This window comes from Thalassophryne amazonica, chromosome 5 (genome assembly GCF_902500255.1).
Source record: "Thalassophryne amazonica chromosome 5, fThaAma1.1, whole genome shotgun sequence".
Classification (NCBI taxonomy): Eukaryota; Metazoa; Chordata; class Actinopteri; order Batrachoidiformes; family Batrachoididae; genus Thalassophryne; species Thalassophryne amazonica.
Window position 1 is genome coordinate 66,144,573 of NC_047107.1, and position 19,935 is coordinate 66,164,507.

General features: G+C 44.7%; 1 protein-coding gene across 5 annotated transcripts in view; it reads left to right on the plus strand.

The window, feature by feature from the left end:
• Window positions 1–349: 349 nt before the first annotated feature.
• The window catches only part of trim36 (tripartite motif containing 36), an 85,328-nt gene continuing 65,742 nt past the window's right edge, over window positions 350–19,935 (plus strand). For 4 of the 5 annotated variants that reach the window (XM_034170476.1, XM_034170480.1, XM_034170477.1 and 1 more), the window contains exon 1: window positions 350–467. In XM_034170476.1, coding sequence (XP_034026367.1) covers window positions 405–467 — 63 coding nt within the window. In that variant the 5' untranslated portion in view covers window positions 350–404. Of the gene's footprint in view, window positions 468–14,860; window positions 14,981–19,935 lie in introns of those variants that run through there. The other variant, XM_034170479.1, reaches the window with a different exon arrangement.

Here is a 19,935-nt window from a genome sequence, read left to right on the forward strand (position 1 = left end):
CTGAGAGTACGAGTGATTTTGTTTTTTTTTTTGCAGAATGGATGAAAACCAGGAGTCTATCAGTTAGGGAGGAGTAAAATAAAAAGGCGCAGTGAGTGTGCGCGCGGAGACGTGACCGCGGAGGGATGCTGTGGAGCCGGAGACAGCGCGAGGATTGGAAGAGGGCGTGGTTTCCCTCCAAGATGATTTCACCAAAAAAAAAAAAAAAAAACAAAGTGGCTTTTTGGATCGCAGCTTCTGCTGACAAACACCTCACAAAAAGACCGCACTGTGCTCGGAGGAGATCCTCTTCTCAGCTCCTGTGTTTTGTTGTGTGTGGTTTTAAAATTTTAATATTGTGGCTGTTGGCTGGCCGCTCTGAAACCTCTTTTATTGTCTTGGTGCTTTTTCCTCCATCTGAAGCCATGTCGGACTCTGAAGACATGACGGAGTTCGCCAGGATCGTGGAGCGGATCGAGCGGGGCGAGGTGAGTCTGATCCGGGTGATTTACGGTCCTCGTCCTGACAGCAGCCCCTCAGCTCCGCCACAGGGCCACTGCCCGCCCGCTTACATTATTACATTTTGTACCTTGTGATTTATATATATATATATATATATATATATATATATATGAAAAGATCTTATGAAATTAACTGGTCCTCATTTTCTCTTGTATCCTATTAATTGTTCCACACATTCTATTCCATTCATGCAGGGGCTACATTATGCCCCCCCCCAGACACACACACACACACACGTCGTCTTGAAGGCAGCACAATATTCTGTTGCTCTAAAATATCAATGTGCTTTTCTGCATTAATGCATCACAGAAGTGTAAATTACCTTTGCCAAGGGCCCTGACAAAACCCTCATACTATGACAGACCCTTTCTATTTATTGCTGATAACAGTTTGGATGGCCCTTTTAGTCTTTGATCCAGAGCACACAGCATCCATTTCTTCACAAAAAAGATCTGGAATATACGTTTCCACTGTGCCATGCTCAAACCAGGTACCGCCAAGCCCAGAGAAGTCAATAGACAAGGTTAACACAAGTCTTCTATTTTGCAGAGTATGAAGTGTTTTAAGTTGCATTTTTGAATGTAACTCCATATTGTAGTGCTTGAAACAAGTTTCCCAAAGAAATCCATTGCCAACATGGTTATATCAACTATTGATGAATTATGGTTCTTGATACATTGCTGTTTAAAGGGATCACAGATCACAGGTGTTCAGCTTAGGCTTGCACACAGTTGATCTGCTGGGTCTTGTCAAATCAAGTGTTTCTACTACAATAAGAGTTGTTTTTACACTGTGATAGAGTATATTTAACTCTCTTTGGACTGGGACCAAATGTTATCCCAGCAGAGTAAATTTTACTCTGCAAAATTTACTGTACACCCTTGCCTGTTTTTGCACTGAAATCCCTCCAGATTCCTTGAATCATTTAATGATATTATGCACTGTGGAGGGAGAAAACTTTCTTCAAGGAACATTGTTTTTTAACATTTAAATAATTTTATCATACATTTCTTGACAAACTGGAGATCCTCTGACCATCTTTGCCCTTCAAAGACTCTGTCTACACAATAACAAAATAATTTAATTATGTTTACCACATTACTAGCCATGTAAGCAGCCACTCTGCTTACTATCCTGTTAGATCTCAGAAGCTAAGCAGGTTAGCAACAGGATGATCATAGGCACACACATATCTTCAACCGCTTAGCCCAATTGAGGGTCGCGGGGGGCTGGGATACCCATATATATATATATGTATATATATATATATATATATATATATATATATATATATATTATATATCATATACAGAGGAATCCTGCAAATGGTGATGGAAGCACCAACTTCAGCACAAATACTCCTTAGGCATGACTCTTTTGAAAAACTGATTGGCCACTTGGGTTTTCAGTAGGCAGCCAGGTAGGTGTCAACTGAAAAATTACACAGGCGTTGTGATGCACAGGCGTCACCATCATTTATGGCGGACTCAAGTTGCTGCTTGGTGGATGCACATACATGCTGCTTACCCACATACAACTGACTTTTAAATATGTATATTTAGTTTTACTTCAACTTTGAATTATTTAGTAAATTGTGGCAGGTTGAGTAAATCATGATTTAGAAATCACATTGCTCATTTGAAAGACGGTTCTTCAAAAATACTACTGTAGTCTATTCCAGTCTAGTCCTGGTCTCCATTAAACCACAGATATCCATTCCACACTTCAGTTATTGTAATGTGGCCTCAGGTTGCCCATTATTTATTTAATTGCTATCAATAGAACCAAACTTACCTCTATTCTGTCCTTAGACAAAAAGAAGAGCGTCTGACTGCAGACTCTAACTGGTGTCTGATGTCGTTCATCTGTGCTGCAGGCGCAGGACAGACTCATTTCAGTATGTGGGACACTTGGCTGCAGATGTGTGTTGAGACAGCTGCAGGGCACTGGGCTGCCGAGGTGTGTTTGTGTATCTCATTGAGTCTTTATCTACCATATTTATTTATTTAGTCTGAATGTTGACTGGCAGAATGTGTTGTAATGCCCAGTTGTGCAATTCCACGTAGACAGTAACAAATTAATGGCATATTTCAGCAATATTTTAAATTAAAACTCGTTATTTTCCATATCTTCAAGCTTTATCAGAAACAATCACAGAATCATCTAATGAAAGATGCAAATTAATAAATTACAAGACAGACAAAAGCACAAACATAAATATATTGTTACACTAAATTTAATCTAAAGGGGTTAGCTGGAAAACCAGCACTAACACCTAACAACATAACAGCATTTCAAAACACTTTAAAGGGAACACCAGGATTTTTCAACCTGGGCATCATTTTTTGGATGTTTTTGAGTTGTACTTTTCACCTGGGACAACAATGAAAATCAGTTCAGTATTGGTTTATGATGCCAACACCATCATGGGCTATACGGCTGTGCAGGTGTAAAGTTATGAGGGCAAGCTTAAACCCTTACAGCAAACCACTTCTTGATATCACCAAATCAGAAAAGAAATGTCATTGGAAGTGTTTGCTGGCATGGAGCAAATCTCTACTGACATACAAATGTGCACATTTACCTCAGTAAATTAAATAAACTGTTTACAATGACTGATTTTGCACTTAATGTTTTTCCTTAGCCTGTTTTATGTAGTGCCACTGCTGTGGACTACAAGTTGATTGTCAATGAGGGGCTTCAGAGTTTATTTGTTTATTTCAATAACTAATTTATTTATTTTTTGTTAAATGTTTATTGTTGATTTTGTTACTCACCGAAGTAAAATATTTTCAATCAATTAAATTTAGTCTAGTTTCAAAATAAAAAGTGGCAGTTTATTCTGTGGACCCTTGAATATGAATATTGTTTTTTTTTATTGTTCTTGTTGTGACTGAACAGTGTGTTTCTTGAACACATTTGGTACATTTTATAGAGTTTGGACTGCTGATTATGAACATGAATTTAAATGTCTCCCATCACCTAGTTTTTTAGATATAACCTATTTGTTTTTTTTTTCCCATCATTGTTGGGAAAGTGTAAGTACACGGACCCACAACAGGGGGGCGCAAATGAACGGACAATGGAATAGGTCAAATAACACACTTTACTGTTGTGAATATGCACAACAAGTACAACAGATTACAATAATGGACAAAGTCAAATTCACACAGTGGTCGTGTGGGCAGGCTCGAAGATAGGAGACGCCTCTCCAAAGTAGAACCGGAACCACACGGTTTCCTCCGCCACCAGACCCCGGGAATACTGGAGCCGCCAAGTCCCGAATTCCCAGGTGGCCACTGCCTCCGCGTGTCACACCTGGTACTGCTGGCGAGGAATAAAGAACAATTAAGGCAGGTAAGCTGCCTCCACCTCTCGTTGGAAAGTTCTCTCAGAGTAATGCACCAAAGTCACAAAGATCACTGTCAAACAGTTAGCTGAGTACGTTACCTTCTCGGTAGAACGATATCTCGGCAAAGAGGTGGAGACGTCGTCCTGCTGATATACTCCTGCCGATCAGATGATTGGTAATAGCTGTTGCAGGTGATGCGTGACAGCTGTCAACCCTGGCTGCTCCTGTGAGGCGGCTGCGCCCTCTGGTGCCTGGAGCCCGCACTCCAGACAGGGCGCCCTCTGGTGGTGGGCCAGCCGTAACTACTCTTCTGGCGGCCCACACAACAAGGACCCCCCCCTCAACGGGCGCCTCCTGGCGCCCGACCAGGTTTGTCCGGGTGGCGGCGGTAGAAATCGGCAGGAGGGCCGGGTCCAGGATGAAGCTCCTCTTCACCCAGGAGTGTTCTTCAGGTCCGTACCCCTCCCAGTCCACCAAATACTGGAAGCCCCGGCCCATCCTACGGACAATCCAAGAGCGGCGCACAGTCCAAGCCGGCTCGCCATCGATGATCCGGGCAGGAGGTGGTGCCGGACCGGGAGTACAGAGGGGTGAGGTGTGATGGGGCTTAATCCGGGACACGTGGAAAACGGGATGGATCCGCAGTGAGGACGGAAGCTGAAGCCTCACTGAGTACCTTGATGATCTTGAACGGACCGATGTTACCGGTCCTGCAGTTTGGGGGAGTCCACTTGAAGGGGTATGTCCTTTGTAGACAACCACACTGCCTGTCCTGGCCGGTACGTAGGGGCCGGGGTCCGCCGACGGTCTGCATGGGCCCTTCGTCCTCATCCGGGCCTTCAGCAAGGCAGACAACGGGCGGCACGCCACACCCGACGGCACTTCCGTAGGTGGGCCTGGACCGAGGGCACACCGACCTCTCCCTCAACCACCGGAAACAAAGGAGGTTGGTACCCCAGACACACCTCGAAAGGGGAGAGGCCGGTGGCTGCCGACACCTGGCTGTATGGCGCGTACTCGATCCAGGCCAGATGGGTACTCCAGCCGCCGGGTGCGCGGCTGTCACGCAACACAGGGCCTGCTCCACCTCCTGATGGGCCCGTTCTGCTTGCCCGTTGTCTCGGGGGATGATACCTGGATGAGAGACTCACCGTGGCCCCCAGTTCCCGGCAAGAAGCTGCCTCCAGACTTGTGATGAGAACTGGGGACCACGATCCAAACGATGTCCGATGGTATCCCATGCAGCCGGACCGACGTGGTGGACCAGGAGGTCCGCTGTCTCCTGGCCGTCGGGAGCTTCGGGAGGGGCCACGAAGTGGGCCGCCTTGGAGAATCGGTCCACTATCGTGAGGATGGTGGTGTTGCCCTGGGACGGCGGGAGGCCCGTGACAAAATCAAGGCCGATGTGGGACCAGGGCGATGGGGCACGGGCATCGGCTGGAGCAGTCCCGAAGCCCTGCGATGGTCAGCCTTGCCCCTGGCGCAGGTGGTGCAGGCCTGGATATAATCCGGACGTCGGCCTCTAGGGACGCCCACCAGAAGCGCTGCCGGACAACTGCCACAGTTCTTCGCACCCCTGGATGACAGGAGAGTTAGAGCCGTGACAGAAGTCCAGGACTGCAGCCCTAGCTTCTGGTGGGACCGGTAGAGTTTGTTCTTCGGCCCAGTCCCGGGGTCCGGGCTTCGTGCCAGGGCCTCCCGACGGTTCTCTCTACGTCCCAGGTGAGGGTGGCCACGATAGTGGACTCCGGGATGATGGGTTCCGGTGGATCCGACAACTCCGTTTTGACTTCATCTTCATGTACCCGGACAAGGCATCCGATTTCTGGTTCTTGGTCCCGGGACGGTAGGTGATCCGGAAGTCAAAACGGCCGAAGAACAGTGACCAGCGGGCTTGCCTGGGGTTCAGCCGCTTGGCGGTCCTGATATACTCCAGGTTCCGGTGGTCAGTGAAAACCGTGAATGGCACGGACGTTCCCTCCAACAGATGTCTCCACTCTTCAAGAGCCTCTTTCACCGCAAGGAGTTCTCGATTGCCGACGTCATAGTTCTGTTCGGCCGGGGTCAACCTGCGGGAAAAATAGGCACACGGGTGAAGGACCTTATCGGTCCTCCCGCTCTGGGAAAGCACAGCTCCTATCCCTGAGTCCGAGGCGTCCACTTCAACCACTAACTGGCGACTAGGATCGGGCTGCACCAGAACGGGTGCAGACGAGAAGCGCCATTTCAACTCCTTGAACGCGGCATCGCAACGATCCGACCAGGTGAATGGGACTTTTGGTGAGGTCAGGGCTGTCAGGGGGCTAACTACCTGACTGTAGCCCTTAATGAACCTCCTGTAAAAATTTGGCAAAGCCGAGGAACTGTTGCAGCTTCCTACGGCTAGTGGGTTGGGGCCAGTCTCTCACCGCCGCAACCTTGGCCGGATCAGGAGCGACGGAGTTGGGGGAGATGATGAACCCCAGGAAGGACAAAGAAGTGCGGTGAAACTCGCACTTCTCGCCCCTTCACAAACAGCCGGTTCTCCAACAACCACTGCAGGACCTGACGTACATGCCGGACATGAGTCTCAGGATCCGGAGAAAAAGATGAGGATATCGTCTAGATATACGAAGACGAATCGGTGCAGGAAATCCCGCAAGACATCATAACCAATGCTTGGAACGTCGCGGGGGGCGTTTGTGAGGCCGAACGGCATGACCAGGTACTCAAAGTGACCTAACGGGGTGTTAAATGCGTCTTCCATTCGTCTCCCTTCCGGATCCGAACCAGGTGATACGCATTCTAAGATCCAGCTTAGTAAAGATTTTGGCTCCATGCAGGGGGGTGAACACGGAATCTAATAATGGCAACGGGTATCGGTTGCGAACCGTAATCTCATTCAGCCCCCTGTAATCAATACATGGACGAAGTCCGCCATCTTTCTTGCCCACAAAAAAGAAACCTGCCCCCATCGGGGAGGTGGAGTTCCGGATCAGCCCGGCAGCTAATGAGGTCCCGGATGTAGGTCTCCATTGATTCGCGCTCAGGTCGTGAGAGGTTGTACAGCCTGCTGGACGGGAACTCAGCGCCTGGAACCAAATCAATGGCACAATCGTACGGACGGTGCGGGGGAAGGGTGAGTGCCAGATCCTTGCTGAAGACGTCAGCAAGATCGTGGTACTCAACCGGCACTGCCGTCAAATTGGGAGGGACTTTGACCTCCTCCTTAGCCTGGGAACCGGGAGGAAACCGAGGATCCTAAACACACCCGATGGCAGGTTTCGCTCCACTGAACCACCACCCCAGACGGCCAATCGATCCGGGGATTGTGCTTTAACATCCATGGGATGCCAAAATCACGCGGGAGGTAGAAGGAGTTACAAAAAACTCAATCTCCTCCCGGTGGTTTCCAGACACCACCAGAGTTACTGGTGGTGTCTTGTGTGTGAGTAAAGGGAGGAGGGTGCATCTAGTGCCCGCACCTGCAATGGCGTAGGAAGCGCCACCAGAGGGAGCCCTACCTCCTTTGCCCATCTGCTGTCTAGCAGATTCCCTTCTGACCCCGTGTCCACCAGTGCTCGGGCTTGAAGGGTTAAATCCCCGCTCAGGATTGTGACTGGGAGTCGTGTGGCAATTTGTGTGTGTCTCACTTGGATGTCTTGACCCCCCCTTAGCCCAGTCTCTAAGGGCGAGTGTTGACGTTTTGGCCGTTTGGGGCAGTCTCTCTGTGTGTGCTCTGTTGAGCTGCAGAGAAAACACTCTCCACGGATCAGCCTCCCCATTTTGGCCCTGTGCTTTTCCCTAACAACGTCAACAGGGGAGCTGTTGCCCCCACAAAGCGCTGCGGCTGTGGAGCGTGGGGAGGGCGGCCCCTTTTCGAACCCGGAAGGGAGAGGGGCGGCACGTATCCGGTCACGTCCTTCGCCTCGCTCCCGACGGCGTTCCTCTAACCGATTGTCTAATCGTATAACGAGATCAATAAGCCCGTCTAAATCCCGCGGTTCGTCCTTGGTCACCAGGAGCTCCTTCAGGACCAACGACAGTCCGTTTACGAAGGCGGCGCGGAGGGCAGTGTTATTCCAGCCGGACCTCGCAGCCGCGATGCGGAAGTCGACTGCATAAACAGCTGCGCTCCGGCGCCCCTGTCTCATTGACAGCAGCACGGCTGAAGCGGTCTCTCCTCTATTTGGATGATCGAAACACTGTTCTGAACTCCCTCACAAACCATCATATGTCAGAAGGAGCCGTGAATTTTGCTCCCAAAGCGCTGTAGCCCAAGCGCGTGCCTTGCCGCGAAGCAGATTAATTACATAAGCTATCTTACTAGCATCAGTTGCGTACATGACGGGACGTTGTGTGAAGACGAGCGAACACTGCATAAGAAAGTCCGCGCATGTCTCCACACAACCCCCGTACGGCTCTGGAGGGCTTATGTATGCTTCAGGGGAAGGTGGGAGGGGTCGTTGAACGATCTGTGGAACGTCACTGTTACGCACAGGGTCGACAGGAGGGAGAGCCGCAGCAGCGCCCTGAGGGCGCGCTTCCACCTGCGCGGCGAGAGCCTCCACCCTGCGGTTAAGGAGGACGTTCTGCTCGGTCATTAAATCCACCCGAGCCGTGAAAGCGGTGAGGATCCGCTGCAAATCACGATCATTCCTCCTGCGGACGCCAGTGCGCCCTGTTCTTCCATTGGACGTTCAACAGCCTGTTGACGCCCCTCGGGGGTCCATGACGTGGCCGAGATATCCTGTTGGCGAAAGTGTAAGTACACGGACCCACAACAGGGGGCGCAAATGAACGGACAATGAATAGGTCAAATAACACCTTTACTGTTGTGAATATGCACAACAAGTACAACAGATTACAATAATGGACAAAGTCAATTCACACAGGTGTCGTGTGGGCAGGCTCGAAGATAGGAGACGCCTCTCCAAAGTAGAACGGAACACACGGTTTCCCCTCCGCCACCAGACCCCGGGAATACTGGAGCCGCCAAGTCCCAAATTCCCAGGTTGGCCACTGCCTCCGCGTGTCAGACCTGGTACTGCTGGCGAGGAATAAAGAACAATTAAAGGAGGGTGCGTTCGCACCCAGGAATCCGAAACGGCAGGTAAGCTGCCTCCACCTCTCGTTGGAAAGTTCTCCAGAGTAATGCACAAAGTCACAAAGATCACTGTCAAACAGTTAGCTGAGTACGTTACCTTCTCGGTAGAAACGATATCTCGGCAAGAGGTGGAGGACATCGTCCTGCTGATATACTCCTGCCGATCAGATGATTGGTAACAGCTGTTGCAGGTGATGCGTGACAGCTGTCACCCTGGCTGCTCCTGTGAGGCGGCTGCGCCCTCTGGTGCCTGGAGCCCGCACTCCAGACAGGGCGCCCTCTGGTGGTGGGCCAGCCAGTACCTCCTCTTCTGGCGGCCCACACAACAATCATATTAAGTTGACAAGTATGTCCCCCCAAAACCAAGTTGTTTTGGTCAGTCTGAGTTTGCATTACAAGAAATGTACTGGATTCACTGTCACCACCATTATGCACATCATCATAGTGTGTTTAATGTGTTTTAATATGATATACATTTATTTTAATGTTTCTTCAAATTCTTACATGGATACAAGAAGTCTGAAATTATTTTTGTGCTCATCTTGACAATGTCCTGTAATAATCTCACATTTGTTTTCAAAGGAGTAAAGCTTTAGCAAAAATGTATCCAGTGATATTCATGGGTTACATTTATTTTTTACATGACCAAAACGACACAAACTAAACGATACCTGTATAACAGTCATGGGATTTTCCAGCCCTTATGAATGACATGAGATCAGATGAAAATAAATTGATCAATTTCATTAAGCCAACTGACCTTTTTGCAGACTGACAAATGCTTTTCTTTGTGCACGGGGTCCCGTGGACTCTTATGCCAACACCAGATGGATAGATTAGTGGCATCATGTTTCAGTGATGTGGCAGAAATTGGATGTAAAATATTTGCATGGATGTAACATCTGAATTTCAAGTGGAAGTGAGGTGCTGCAGCTGCAGCATCCCTGCTCGGAAGTAGTATTAGATCAGTAAAAGTGAATGACTCAACAAAGTGCCTAGCATTCAGCGATCGTGTGTGCCAGGTGCTTTGGCCATTGGATTAATTACTTATCCATGATGAGCATTGCATCCACTTCATTATGTCCTGAGGTGCAGTAGGACATAAATAGTTGTCGTGGTCCATTTGTGCTTTCTTACTTAATAAACCATGGTTAAACTAACCTATAGACTGTAGTCCATCTGATAGCCACTGCACAACACAACCCAAATACGGCACATTCATAAATAGCCCAAAAGTCCACTCACGATTTAGCTCGTAGAAGAGAGGCAAGGGATTCATCATACAGTCAACCTGCTTATTTTCTGTTGTTTCCAGAATTTTACTGGGTGTTGAACTTTCTGACATTCTCCCTCATTTTCTTTCCTGACTGTTTTGCATGCTTCCAACATATTCCACATTTTGGATTCTACTTCCGTCCATTTCATGTTTTCATGTTCTTTTTCCTCTCTCTGAGTTTTGACTCCTATTTCATTATGTTTATTTCCTTCTGTTTGAAACCACTCTCATGACAAAAACTTATCATTACATAGGTATAGATCCCGGTTTTCTTGTCCCTTCCAGTGCCTGGAAGCAGTTTTTGGAGTTCAAGTTGAATTCAAAGTTTCTTGGTCTTTGTTTACACCTGTCAATTTGCCAGTTCAAATCTGATTTATTGCAAACCTGATTCAAATCAGATAATCTGTGTGTCCACACTGACATCGTCTTATCTATATTGATTGCTATGGTAACAGTCTAAGCCCAGGAAAAACCATGGACAACAGAGAACTGTGCCCGTGTCTGTCTGAAATGGTCATGTGGTACCGAGGCACAAGCTTTCTTGTAATTGCAAGGAAGCAATAGAAATGTAGGAGACTGCTGAGTTGTGCCGCCATGCTCTGTTGTTTTTGCCTTTTTTTTTTTCTTTTTAACTTTTTTTCACTTATTCCACAGGTAAGGCACCTTGAATCAACTTCCATCTCTCTGGAACTACTTCATTATTGTTTATGTTGCACTGTGAGGTGACCCAGAGGACACCTTGAAATCCTGTTGAGCGACCAACATGTTCAGATTCAATGGTTGTGCAAAAATGTGATTTGAATTGCATTTCACCACCTCTATATTTGGTTTGAATCTTCTTTGGAAAAAATCAGATCATGTGGTTTTTTACTGTACAGACTGCTAAAAAATAAAGCTAGATACAGTCTGGATATGCTAAAAATCCGATTGTTGAATGGTATGTGAACAAGGCTTTAGCTGCTAGATTTTCTAGATCTATTTTCTTATGTTTTGCAGTCATTAGCTTCATTCTATAACCAAGTGTCAGTCCGTGTGGGCATTTGGCCCTGTCCACTGCTAAAAAGAACAGCGTACCAGACCCATACAGCAGAGGTCTCAAAATGATTCCAGAAAGGGCCAAGAGGGTGCAGATTTTCTTTGCAACCACCCACTCTCCCAGGTGATTTCACTGATTAATCAGTGCTCGCCTGTGAGATCCCTCCCAGGCCTGGCACCAGCAGGAAGCCCTGGTATCCCTGTTCTGGGTGAGATGACTCCATCCCTATTTGTGTCTATCATAAAGGGTCATAAAGATTGCCCTTTGTTTGTTTACTCACCTGGGACCAATTTGCCAAGGGTGGCCCTAACAGGAGCTAATTCTCCAGACAATACAGCTCTCAGGATCACTGGAGCACACAAACCCATCCACCACAATAAGGTAGCGTCCAGGAAGGTGCCAGATTTGCTGCAGCATGCCATCTGGTCTCTATATGACCGATGTTGGAACTCAGACCTGTTTCTGGTAGGTGTTTGACTCCATCAGGGCTGCCCCTTGTCACCAATCGTTTTTGTGATGGTCACTGACAGGATCTTAAGGTGCAGTCAGGTACTGGAGGGTGTCCACTTTGGTAACTTCAGAGTTGCATCTCTGCTTTTTGCAGATGATGTGGTTCTGTTGGCTTCATCAGCTGGTGACCTCCATTGTGCACTGAGCAGGTTTGAGGCTGAGTGTGAAGCAGCTGGGGTGAGAAACAGCACCTCCAAGCATGAGACCATGGTCCTTTGCTGGAAAATGATAGATTGTCCCCTCTGAGTTAGAGGAGAGTTGCTACTCCAAGTGGAGGAGTGTAAGTATCTCGGGGTCTTGTTCACGAGTGGGGGTAAATTGGTGCAGGAGATCAATAGATGGATTGGGGTGGCATCTGAAATTTTGCAGATGTTGTACCGGACCATCATGGCAAAAGAAGGAGTGAGCTGGAAGGTGAGACTTTCAGTTTACCAGTCATTTTATGCTCCTATCCTCACCTATGGTCATGAGCTTTGGGTAATGACTGAAAGAATAAGTTCGCCAATACAAGCGGCAGAAATGAGATAGAAACTTACTTTTTTTTTTGCTGAAAAGTTAACTCCGTGGACTTTCGAGCCAGCCATCGGCCATCGTTGTACTCCTCATAGAAGCCGTGTGATGACGTGCACAATGTGAGTGTCCAATTGGAATTGGTTCACCGTCACATGGTTTTCCAAAATCCAATCGTAGGGCAGATTTCCCTCACGTGAAAAGCCAAAGATCATTTTCAGGAGTGATATGTTACTTGTTGGCCCGTTTGAATAGCCCCCTGGGTGCTCCAATGAGTACATACTATTAGTACATACTCAGTGCACCCTGCGCCATTACGCACAGCGATCAGTGAAAGCAGGAGCACATGGAAAGCCAATGATGACAATCTCACGTGCTCAAACAAAGAGTGTGTAACTATCAGGATTGCTCCACTAGTTTGCATGTGAATGTTACTGGATAACTCTGTTGCTTTCTCTGCGTAAAGCACTGTTTACCATATCAATGTACAACAAAACGCATAGACCATTTTGTATCTATTGTTCAAAATGTGCATTTGTGTTTATTGTTTGAACCTTTTTGTTGTACAGACTTTCACACAAGACCTCAAATTACCTTTATAAAGTGTCAAAACAGTTGTTTATTATAGTTTGCTGTGTGTTTTGAATAAATGTGTGTGGAAATTATTTTTGATTGTAAACCTTTATTACACTTAGAAAACACAACAAAAACATATATATTCTGAAAGCACGGGTTGTCCTGAAAAAAAGAGACATAAAACTTGATTGTGGGATGCAGGGAGAGCTGTTAACAGCAATAATAAAACATTTATGCCAGGCGAGTGAACTGTCCAAAAAATGCCCTCGGACCCCAGAGGGTTAACCATCAAATAAGTCAATATTAAGCAAAAATGAGGCAGTTTTAAGCAGAAATGAGGCGATAATTGGTAAGTTGCTACTGACGCTTTGAAATGATGGAGGCGCAGTGAACACAACAGCTAGCAGCTTGTGCTGCTTTTGCCCTCTGATTGCTTCCTCCATCTTTTATTAGGAAATAATGCTGAATTTATGTGGAAATGATGGTTGTAGAAAAGCTTCAGATATCTGTCGCTGAGATAGATGATGGCTGGAGTGCAGTTTTAAGCAGAAACGAATCGGTGAACCACAGCTGACGCACAGAAATGAAGCATGGGCAGTACAGTCACTTGCCCAGTTCCAGATCATTGCCAGTTCCGGATCACTGGTGTAGTATTTGTGCTGCCGTTTTTTGTAATCAGCGCAAATAAGCTAATACTTGGTACCAATGGAAAGACTGATGTTTTGTCTACAAACAACCACAAGCTCGACCGGATCCAGCCATCCTTGAGATCAGTAGAGGAATCAAAACATCCCAGTCTCGGTGGTGTGCGCACGTTTTCTGACTCACTCATTCGTGCAAGTGTGAAAGTGACGATCTCTATTAAGTAGCAAAGGTGAGTTAGCCATTCAGTGTCATTGGTTCTAGAGTGGGAAAATACTTACTTACTTGGGTAGAAAATGTCAGTGTGTTATGTCTTGCTGTTTAATTGCTGCACGCATTTATCTCTGATGCGAAAATTTGCCGGTAGTGGATCACTGAAGCAGCAGCCTCGTGTCTGTAGTTGTGATCTATGTGTACTTTGGGGGTCATCTCAACATCATGAATGGGCATGAATGTGGGGGCTTTTACTTTTTAATTCTGGAGAAATCTCACCTGCACACTTCATTTTTTGCTCGTAAAAATGTATAACAGTGCCTTTTGAAACTAAGTAAATCCTCATTTAATAAGTATAATTTATATCATTTTGTGTTCAAAACACATTCTCAGCCACAGTGTGTATCATTTTGCATTAGAAGGGCTCCAGCCAGATGCCAGGAATGCCCCCAAAGTGACACAGTGTGTCATGATCCAGAACCGGGCAAAGTGATCAATTTCCGGCAAATATTTTCACCACACATAATGTGGCTTCACACTTTAAGTAGAAGGGCTACCCCATCCAGACTTCTTCAGCTAGATAACATCCAAATACCCAAAGGATATTCAGTTGAATTATGGCTCCGTATAGCGGGACTTTCAAAAAAGTGACCCAGAACTGGGCAACTGACTGTATAGGCAGGATGGACTGATTTTTTTTTTTTTAGGGGGTACCGTTCTTTCGGCGACACTGGATAAGCGACTGAAAATGAAGAAATAGCTTCGTTCTTTGCAGTTTCGTGTCTATTTCCACTTCCCACAAACACATTCGATGATGACTATGTTTCACTTTACTGATAACTGTCACATCTTGAATGATTTTTGATTTATCAGACAGAGTGAAATCAGTTTCATTTTTCGTTTGCTCATCGTTCGTTTTTTTTTTTTTCTAGTTACATGATTTAGTTGCTAGCAGTAACATAATGGGTGCTAATCTGGCTCAAACATCGAATTAGCCGGTGTGATTGCTGAATATTTCCAAGGAGCTTTTGAAGGCAGCAGCAACAGTTCCTATGGAGACACCCCACCCCCTCTCATACAAACCCCACCCCTCCCTGCCCCCCCCTTGTCCGCGTGTGGCGTCACTCTATTTAAATCCACTCAGTCGGCGCCGTCGGCATCTGCTCGCCTCCCGGTTTGTGTTTTTTTTTGCCGGACAAGGCTTTCACATTGCCACTTACAGGCCGGAATTTCTGCCTCGTCATGTCGGCAGAGCTAAGACGAAACGTTTCAGATGCGGTGAGTGTGGGCGACGATGTGGGTTTTGTCGATGTGGACGTGTTCCGTCATTGTTTAAAGAGCTGGCGGCTCCGCGAAAGGATCCTTTAAAAAAGTTACCAGTATTTAGACCGATCCCGCGCCGTGTCCATTCATTAGCCGTCCTGGGCTTTGTTTAATTGTATGAAGTGTTTTCATGAGTGGACATTGGATCAGCTGCTGTTTCTGTTTATCTATAAACTTCCTCTGTCTTTCTGACTGTCGTTTTGAAGGCATGCGGGAGAGTTCAGGGTTTGTTCACACAGGAGGACTTGATATCTGAATATAGCCGGTGTTTTATTGATGCGCTAACACTTAAAATACAATAAAGCAATTCACATTATGTGGAAGTACCGGTTTTGATCAAGAGCGGTTTTTTTTTTTTGTTTGTTTTTTTACTTGTTGCTTTCTTTGTGTGGTTTAGCATTTTGTGGCGTTTAATGTCGACTCGTAAGATGTCACTTTGGTTAATTAATGAGTAGATTTTTATTCGGGTTTTTTTTTCTTTCTTTTTTTTCTAGAGAAATCGGAGTTGCGGGAAAAAAAAACCTGAAGCTGCGTGTTTTCAGGGGAAGTGATTATTTTGCTGTATGTGAACAGTGTTCTGACTAAATATCCTTAGGAGTATTGTCATAGCCTTCCTGGTTTCATGAAGTCCAGGGTACTTACCCATATGCAGTTTATGGTACGTCTGATTTGATGTGTTTTTTGTTTTTTTTCTCCTCTCCCTTGGGTAGGACTCAAAAACCCAAACATGTTTTCATTTGGATCTGCAGCTAACATGGGTCAGTTATACATAACTTTACAGCTTTTGATTAGTTGTGTAGATTACATCTACAACCCCTGGCAAAAATTATGGAATCACTGGCCTTGGAGGATGTTCATTCAGTTGTTTAATTTTGTAGAAAAAAAGCAGATCACAGACATGACACAAAACTAAAGTCATTTCAAATGGCAACTTTCTGGCTTTAAGAAACACTATAAGAAATCAGGAAAAAAAAATTGTGGCAGTCAGTAACGGTTACTTTTTTAGACCAAGCAGAGGGAAAAAAAAATATGGACTCAATTCTGAGGAATAAATTATGGAATCACCCTGTAAATTTTCATCCCCCAAACTAACCCCTACATCAAATCAGATCTGCTCGTTAGTCTGCATCTAAAAAGGAGTGATCACACCTTGGAGAGCTGTTGCATCAAGTGGACTGACATGAATCATGGCTCCAACACGAGAGATGTCAATTGAAACAAAGGAGAGGATTATCAAACTCTTAAGAGGGTAAATCATCATGCAATGTTGCAAAAGATGTTGGTTGTTCAGTCAGCTGTGTCTAAACTCTGGACCAAATACAAACATGGGAAGGTTGTTAAAGGAAAACATACTGGTAGACCAAGGAAGACATCAAAGCGTCAAGACAGAAAACTTAAAGCAGTATGTCTCAAAAATCGAAAATGCACAACAAAACAAATGAGGAACGAATGGGAGGAAACTGGAGTCAACGTCTGTGACCAAACTGTAAGAAACCGCCTAAAGGAAATGGGATTTACATACAGAAAAGCTAAACGAAAACCATCATTAACACCTAAACAGAAAAAAACAAGGTTACAATGGGCTAAGGAAAAGCAGTCGTGGATGACTGGATGAAAGTCATATTCAGTGATGAATCTCGAATCTGCATTGGGCAAGGTGATGATGCTGGAACTTTTGTTTGGTGCCGTTCCAATGAGATTTCTAAAGATGACTGCCTGAAGAGAACATGTAAATTTCCACAGTCATTGATGATATGGGGCTGCATGTCAGGTAAAGGCACTGGGGAGATGGCTGTCATTACATCATCAATAAATGCACAAATTTACGTTGATATTTTGGACACTTTTCTTATCCCATCAATTGAAAGGATGTTTGGGGATGATGAAATCATTTTTCAAGATGATAATGCATCTTGCCATAGAGCAAAAACTGTGAAAACGTTCCTTGCAAAAAGACACTTAGGGTCAATGTCATGACCTGCAAATAGTCCGGATCTTAATCCAATTGAAAATCTTTGGAAGTTGAAGAAAATGGTCCATGACAAGGCTCCAACCTGCAAAACTGATCTGGCAACAGCAATCAGAGAAAGTTGGAGCCAGATTGATGAAGAGTACTGTTTGTCACTCATTAAGTCCATGCCTCAGAGACTGCAAGCTGTTATAAAAGCCAGAGGCGGTGCAACAAAATACTAGTGATGTGTTGGAACGTTCTTTTGTTTTTCATGATTCCATAATTTTTTCCTCAGAATTGAGTGATTCCATTTTTTTTTTTTTTTTTTTTTTTCCCTCTGCTTGGTCTAAAAAAGTAACCGTTACTGACTGCCACAATTTTTTCCCCTAATTTCTTAGTGTTTCTTAAAGCCAGCAAGTTGCCATTTGAAATGACTTTAGTTTTGTGTCATGCCTGTGATCTGCTTTTTTCTACAAAATTAAACAACTGAATGAACATCCTCCGAGGCTGGTGATTCCATAATTTTTGCCAGGGGTTGTATGGACTGTTAAATGTGGTAACACTGTCCAAAAGTCTAAATACATGATGTTGAAAACTAGGGGAGATTCGGTTGTCAACCCCGGGTGTTATAAAATCATTCAAAGTATTCAAGAAGCCTATAAAGGTATTGATCTAGAATGCCTGTAATTTTTGATTAGTCTTGAACTGCTGTGAAAAGACTACTAAATGACGAGTCAGTTGGCTCAATTCTTGACTGTCTAGTATGTTTGAACAAGCTAGTGAAATCCCTGAAACTCCGTATACACTGTGGTTTTTTGCCTTTCCAGATGAAACATTAGCTTTATGAAAGAAATGTGGTGTCATCTTTTGCTTTATGGCTCTGAAAACTGTAGTCTTGGGGGTCACACTATGACAGGTTCAAGGACAAGCTGTTGTCACCACCTCTTGTTCTAAAGACAGCCCATAAGGCTGCTTTATATTACTGTCTGCAGAGCCCTCTCTGCAGCCCAACGTGCACCTCCCAAAAATTGAAACATGGAGACTGCATCGGCTGTGACTGCTCACTTTTACTTGTCTCACTCCCTCGTCTCCTGTCACATGTAAACGTTTTTGCCGTGCCTGCGCTAGCTACATTTCGGTCATAAATTAAAAAGGAATGTTTGGCAGAAAAAGTTTACAATAGACCAACTTTACAACACTGTGTTGAAAAAACTACAAGGGTGCTCAAATGACCAATTCATGGAGGGAAATTGCATGTACTGTGGTTTGGAGGCTGGTTATTGTATAAAGAAGTGGAGATCATTGAGGGACAAACTAGTCCAGGAAAAAGGGGAAAAAATGACCAGCAGGTGGAAAGAGTCCTTGCCTTATCCTTCATGTCACACCATCTACTATTCTGGCGGGAATGCTCACATCACACCTTGATGGTTTAGCCAGCATATGCAAACTGTATTTAAAATGCTGACGTACGTCTGCTGCTGTCCACACCTTAATGATTTATGGGCCTTTCACATTCCAAGTGTTGACAGTATTAGGCTTGTCGCAGTTCAGGCTAAAAGCATTATTTTCAGTGAGTTTTCACGTTATTGCCGCGAAGTGGCTTGTTAAAAGCTGAGCTAAAGCAATGCTTCACCGGGAGCGCGTATTTTCCGTTTGTCATCAAGCGCCACGGTCAAAGTTCAATCCAACTTTCGCCACTGTGCGCTGTAAAATAGCTTCGCACTGTCCAATAGAAACAAGGCAGCAGGCCAAAACACTGAAAACTACAGTGCAGAAACGTGTCACAGAACTGCTCATTTATACACAGCAGTTTTCTGAAGAAAATCCTTGCAGATCTTTTTTTTAACCTCAATCAATTTCTAATAAATGTAAAAAAAAAAAAAAAAAAAAGTTTCCTACTTTAGAACACTTGTAATTAAAATTGTAAAAAAGAAAATATTCTTTAGAAACCTTTCTTCTGTAAAATAAAACCATAACTTACCTGTTGTTCAGATGAGATGATTTTTTTGATAACATAAGTAACCGTGGACATTTATTTTTAGACAAATAAATAGTATGGAAATAATGTGTACATTTTTAAATCTGGTCGATTATTCATATTTGCATTTCAACCAGGAAAAAGAAACACTGTAAATAAATGCAACAGGAGATGACTTAACAATCACTGCAGTGTGACTGTAAGTAGGATTTCTCAATTATGACAAACTTCATGTTGAAATCATTTTTAAAATTGAGTCATTTCAACTTGTAATTATGTCAGAATGTGATCGTCTTTAATGTTGTGATCAGGGCAGAGTATTTCTAAAATATGAATTTGAGTAGTGATTGTGAATGTTTAAAATTGGGCGCAATAGGGGCTGGGCTTCTACCTGTGCAAATGTGTTTTGACTGAACTTTGACTTCATGGACATGATTGATTCATTTAATTTTACAATATAAAATGAAACGGCTTTTTAAAAATTAAAATAGTTGCAGTTTAAAGAGCCTTTGTTTTTTTTAGAAGCAGGTGTTGGTTTGCTGGACTCTAGGGACATTTAACCAGATGAAGGTCTCTTTTGCACCTTTGACCTCTGCAGTTGTTGAAGACCGTTTCCTCTCATTTTGAAGAGCAGAGTTGTTTTCTTTGGACTGGACTTCATGGTGTTCCCCTTATTACTGGAAGTTTTTGAAGTGCACCTGAATTTAGGTTGTCTGCGCACCAAATGTTCCTGGTTGTGGGGGCTCCATCGGAAAAGATTCCAAAACTTGTAAAGATGTGAAAAAAATAATTACTGGGAGAAAACATAAAGGGATACACTAAATTTGACAATCTGCGTGGTGGTGCAGTGACATTGTGCCATTGCTTAGGGAGAGCCCTGGACTGTTGATGTTGTTTTAAAATGTAAAAGTACTTTTTATCCAATTACTGTATTAATCGCCAGAATAATCTATAGAATATTCGATTACCAGTGGTGGGCAC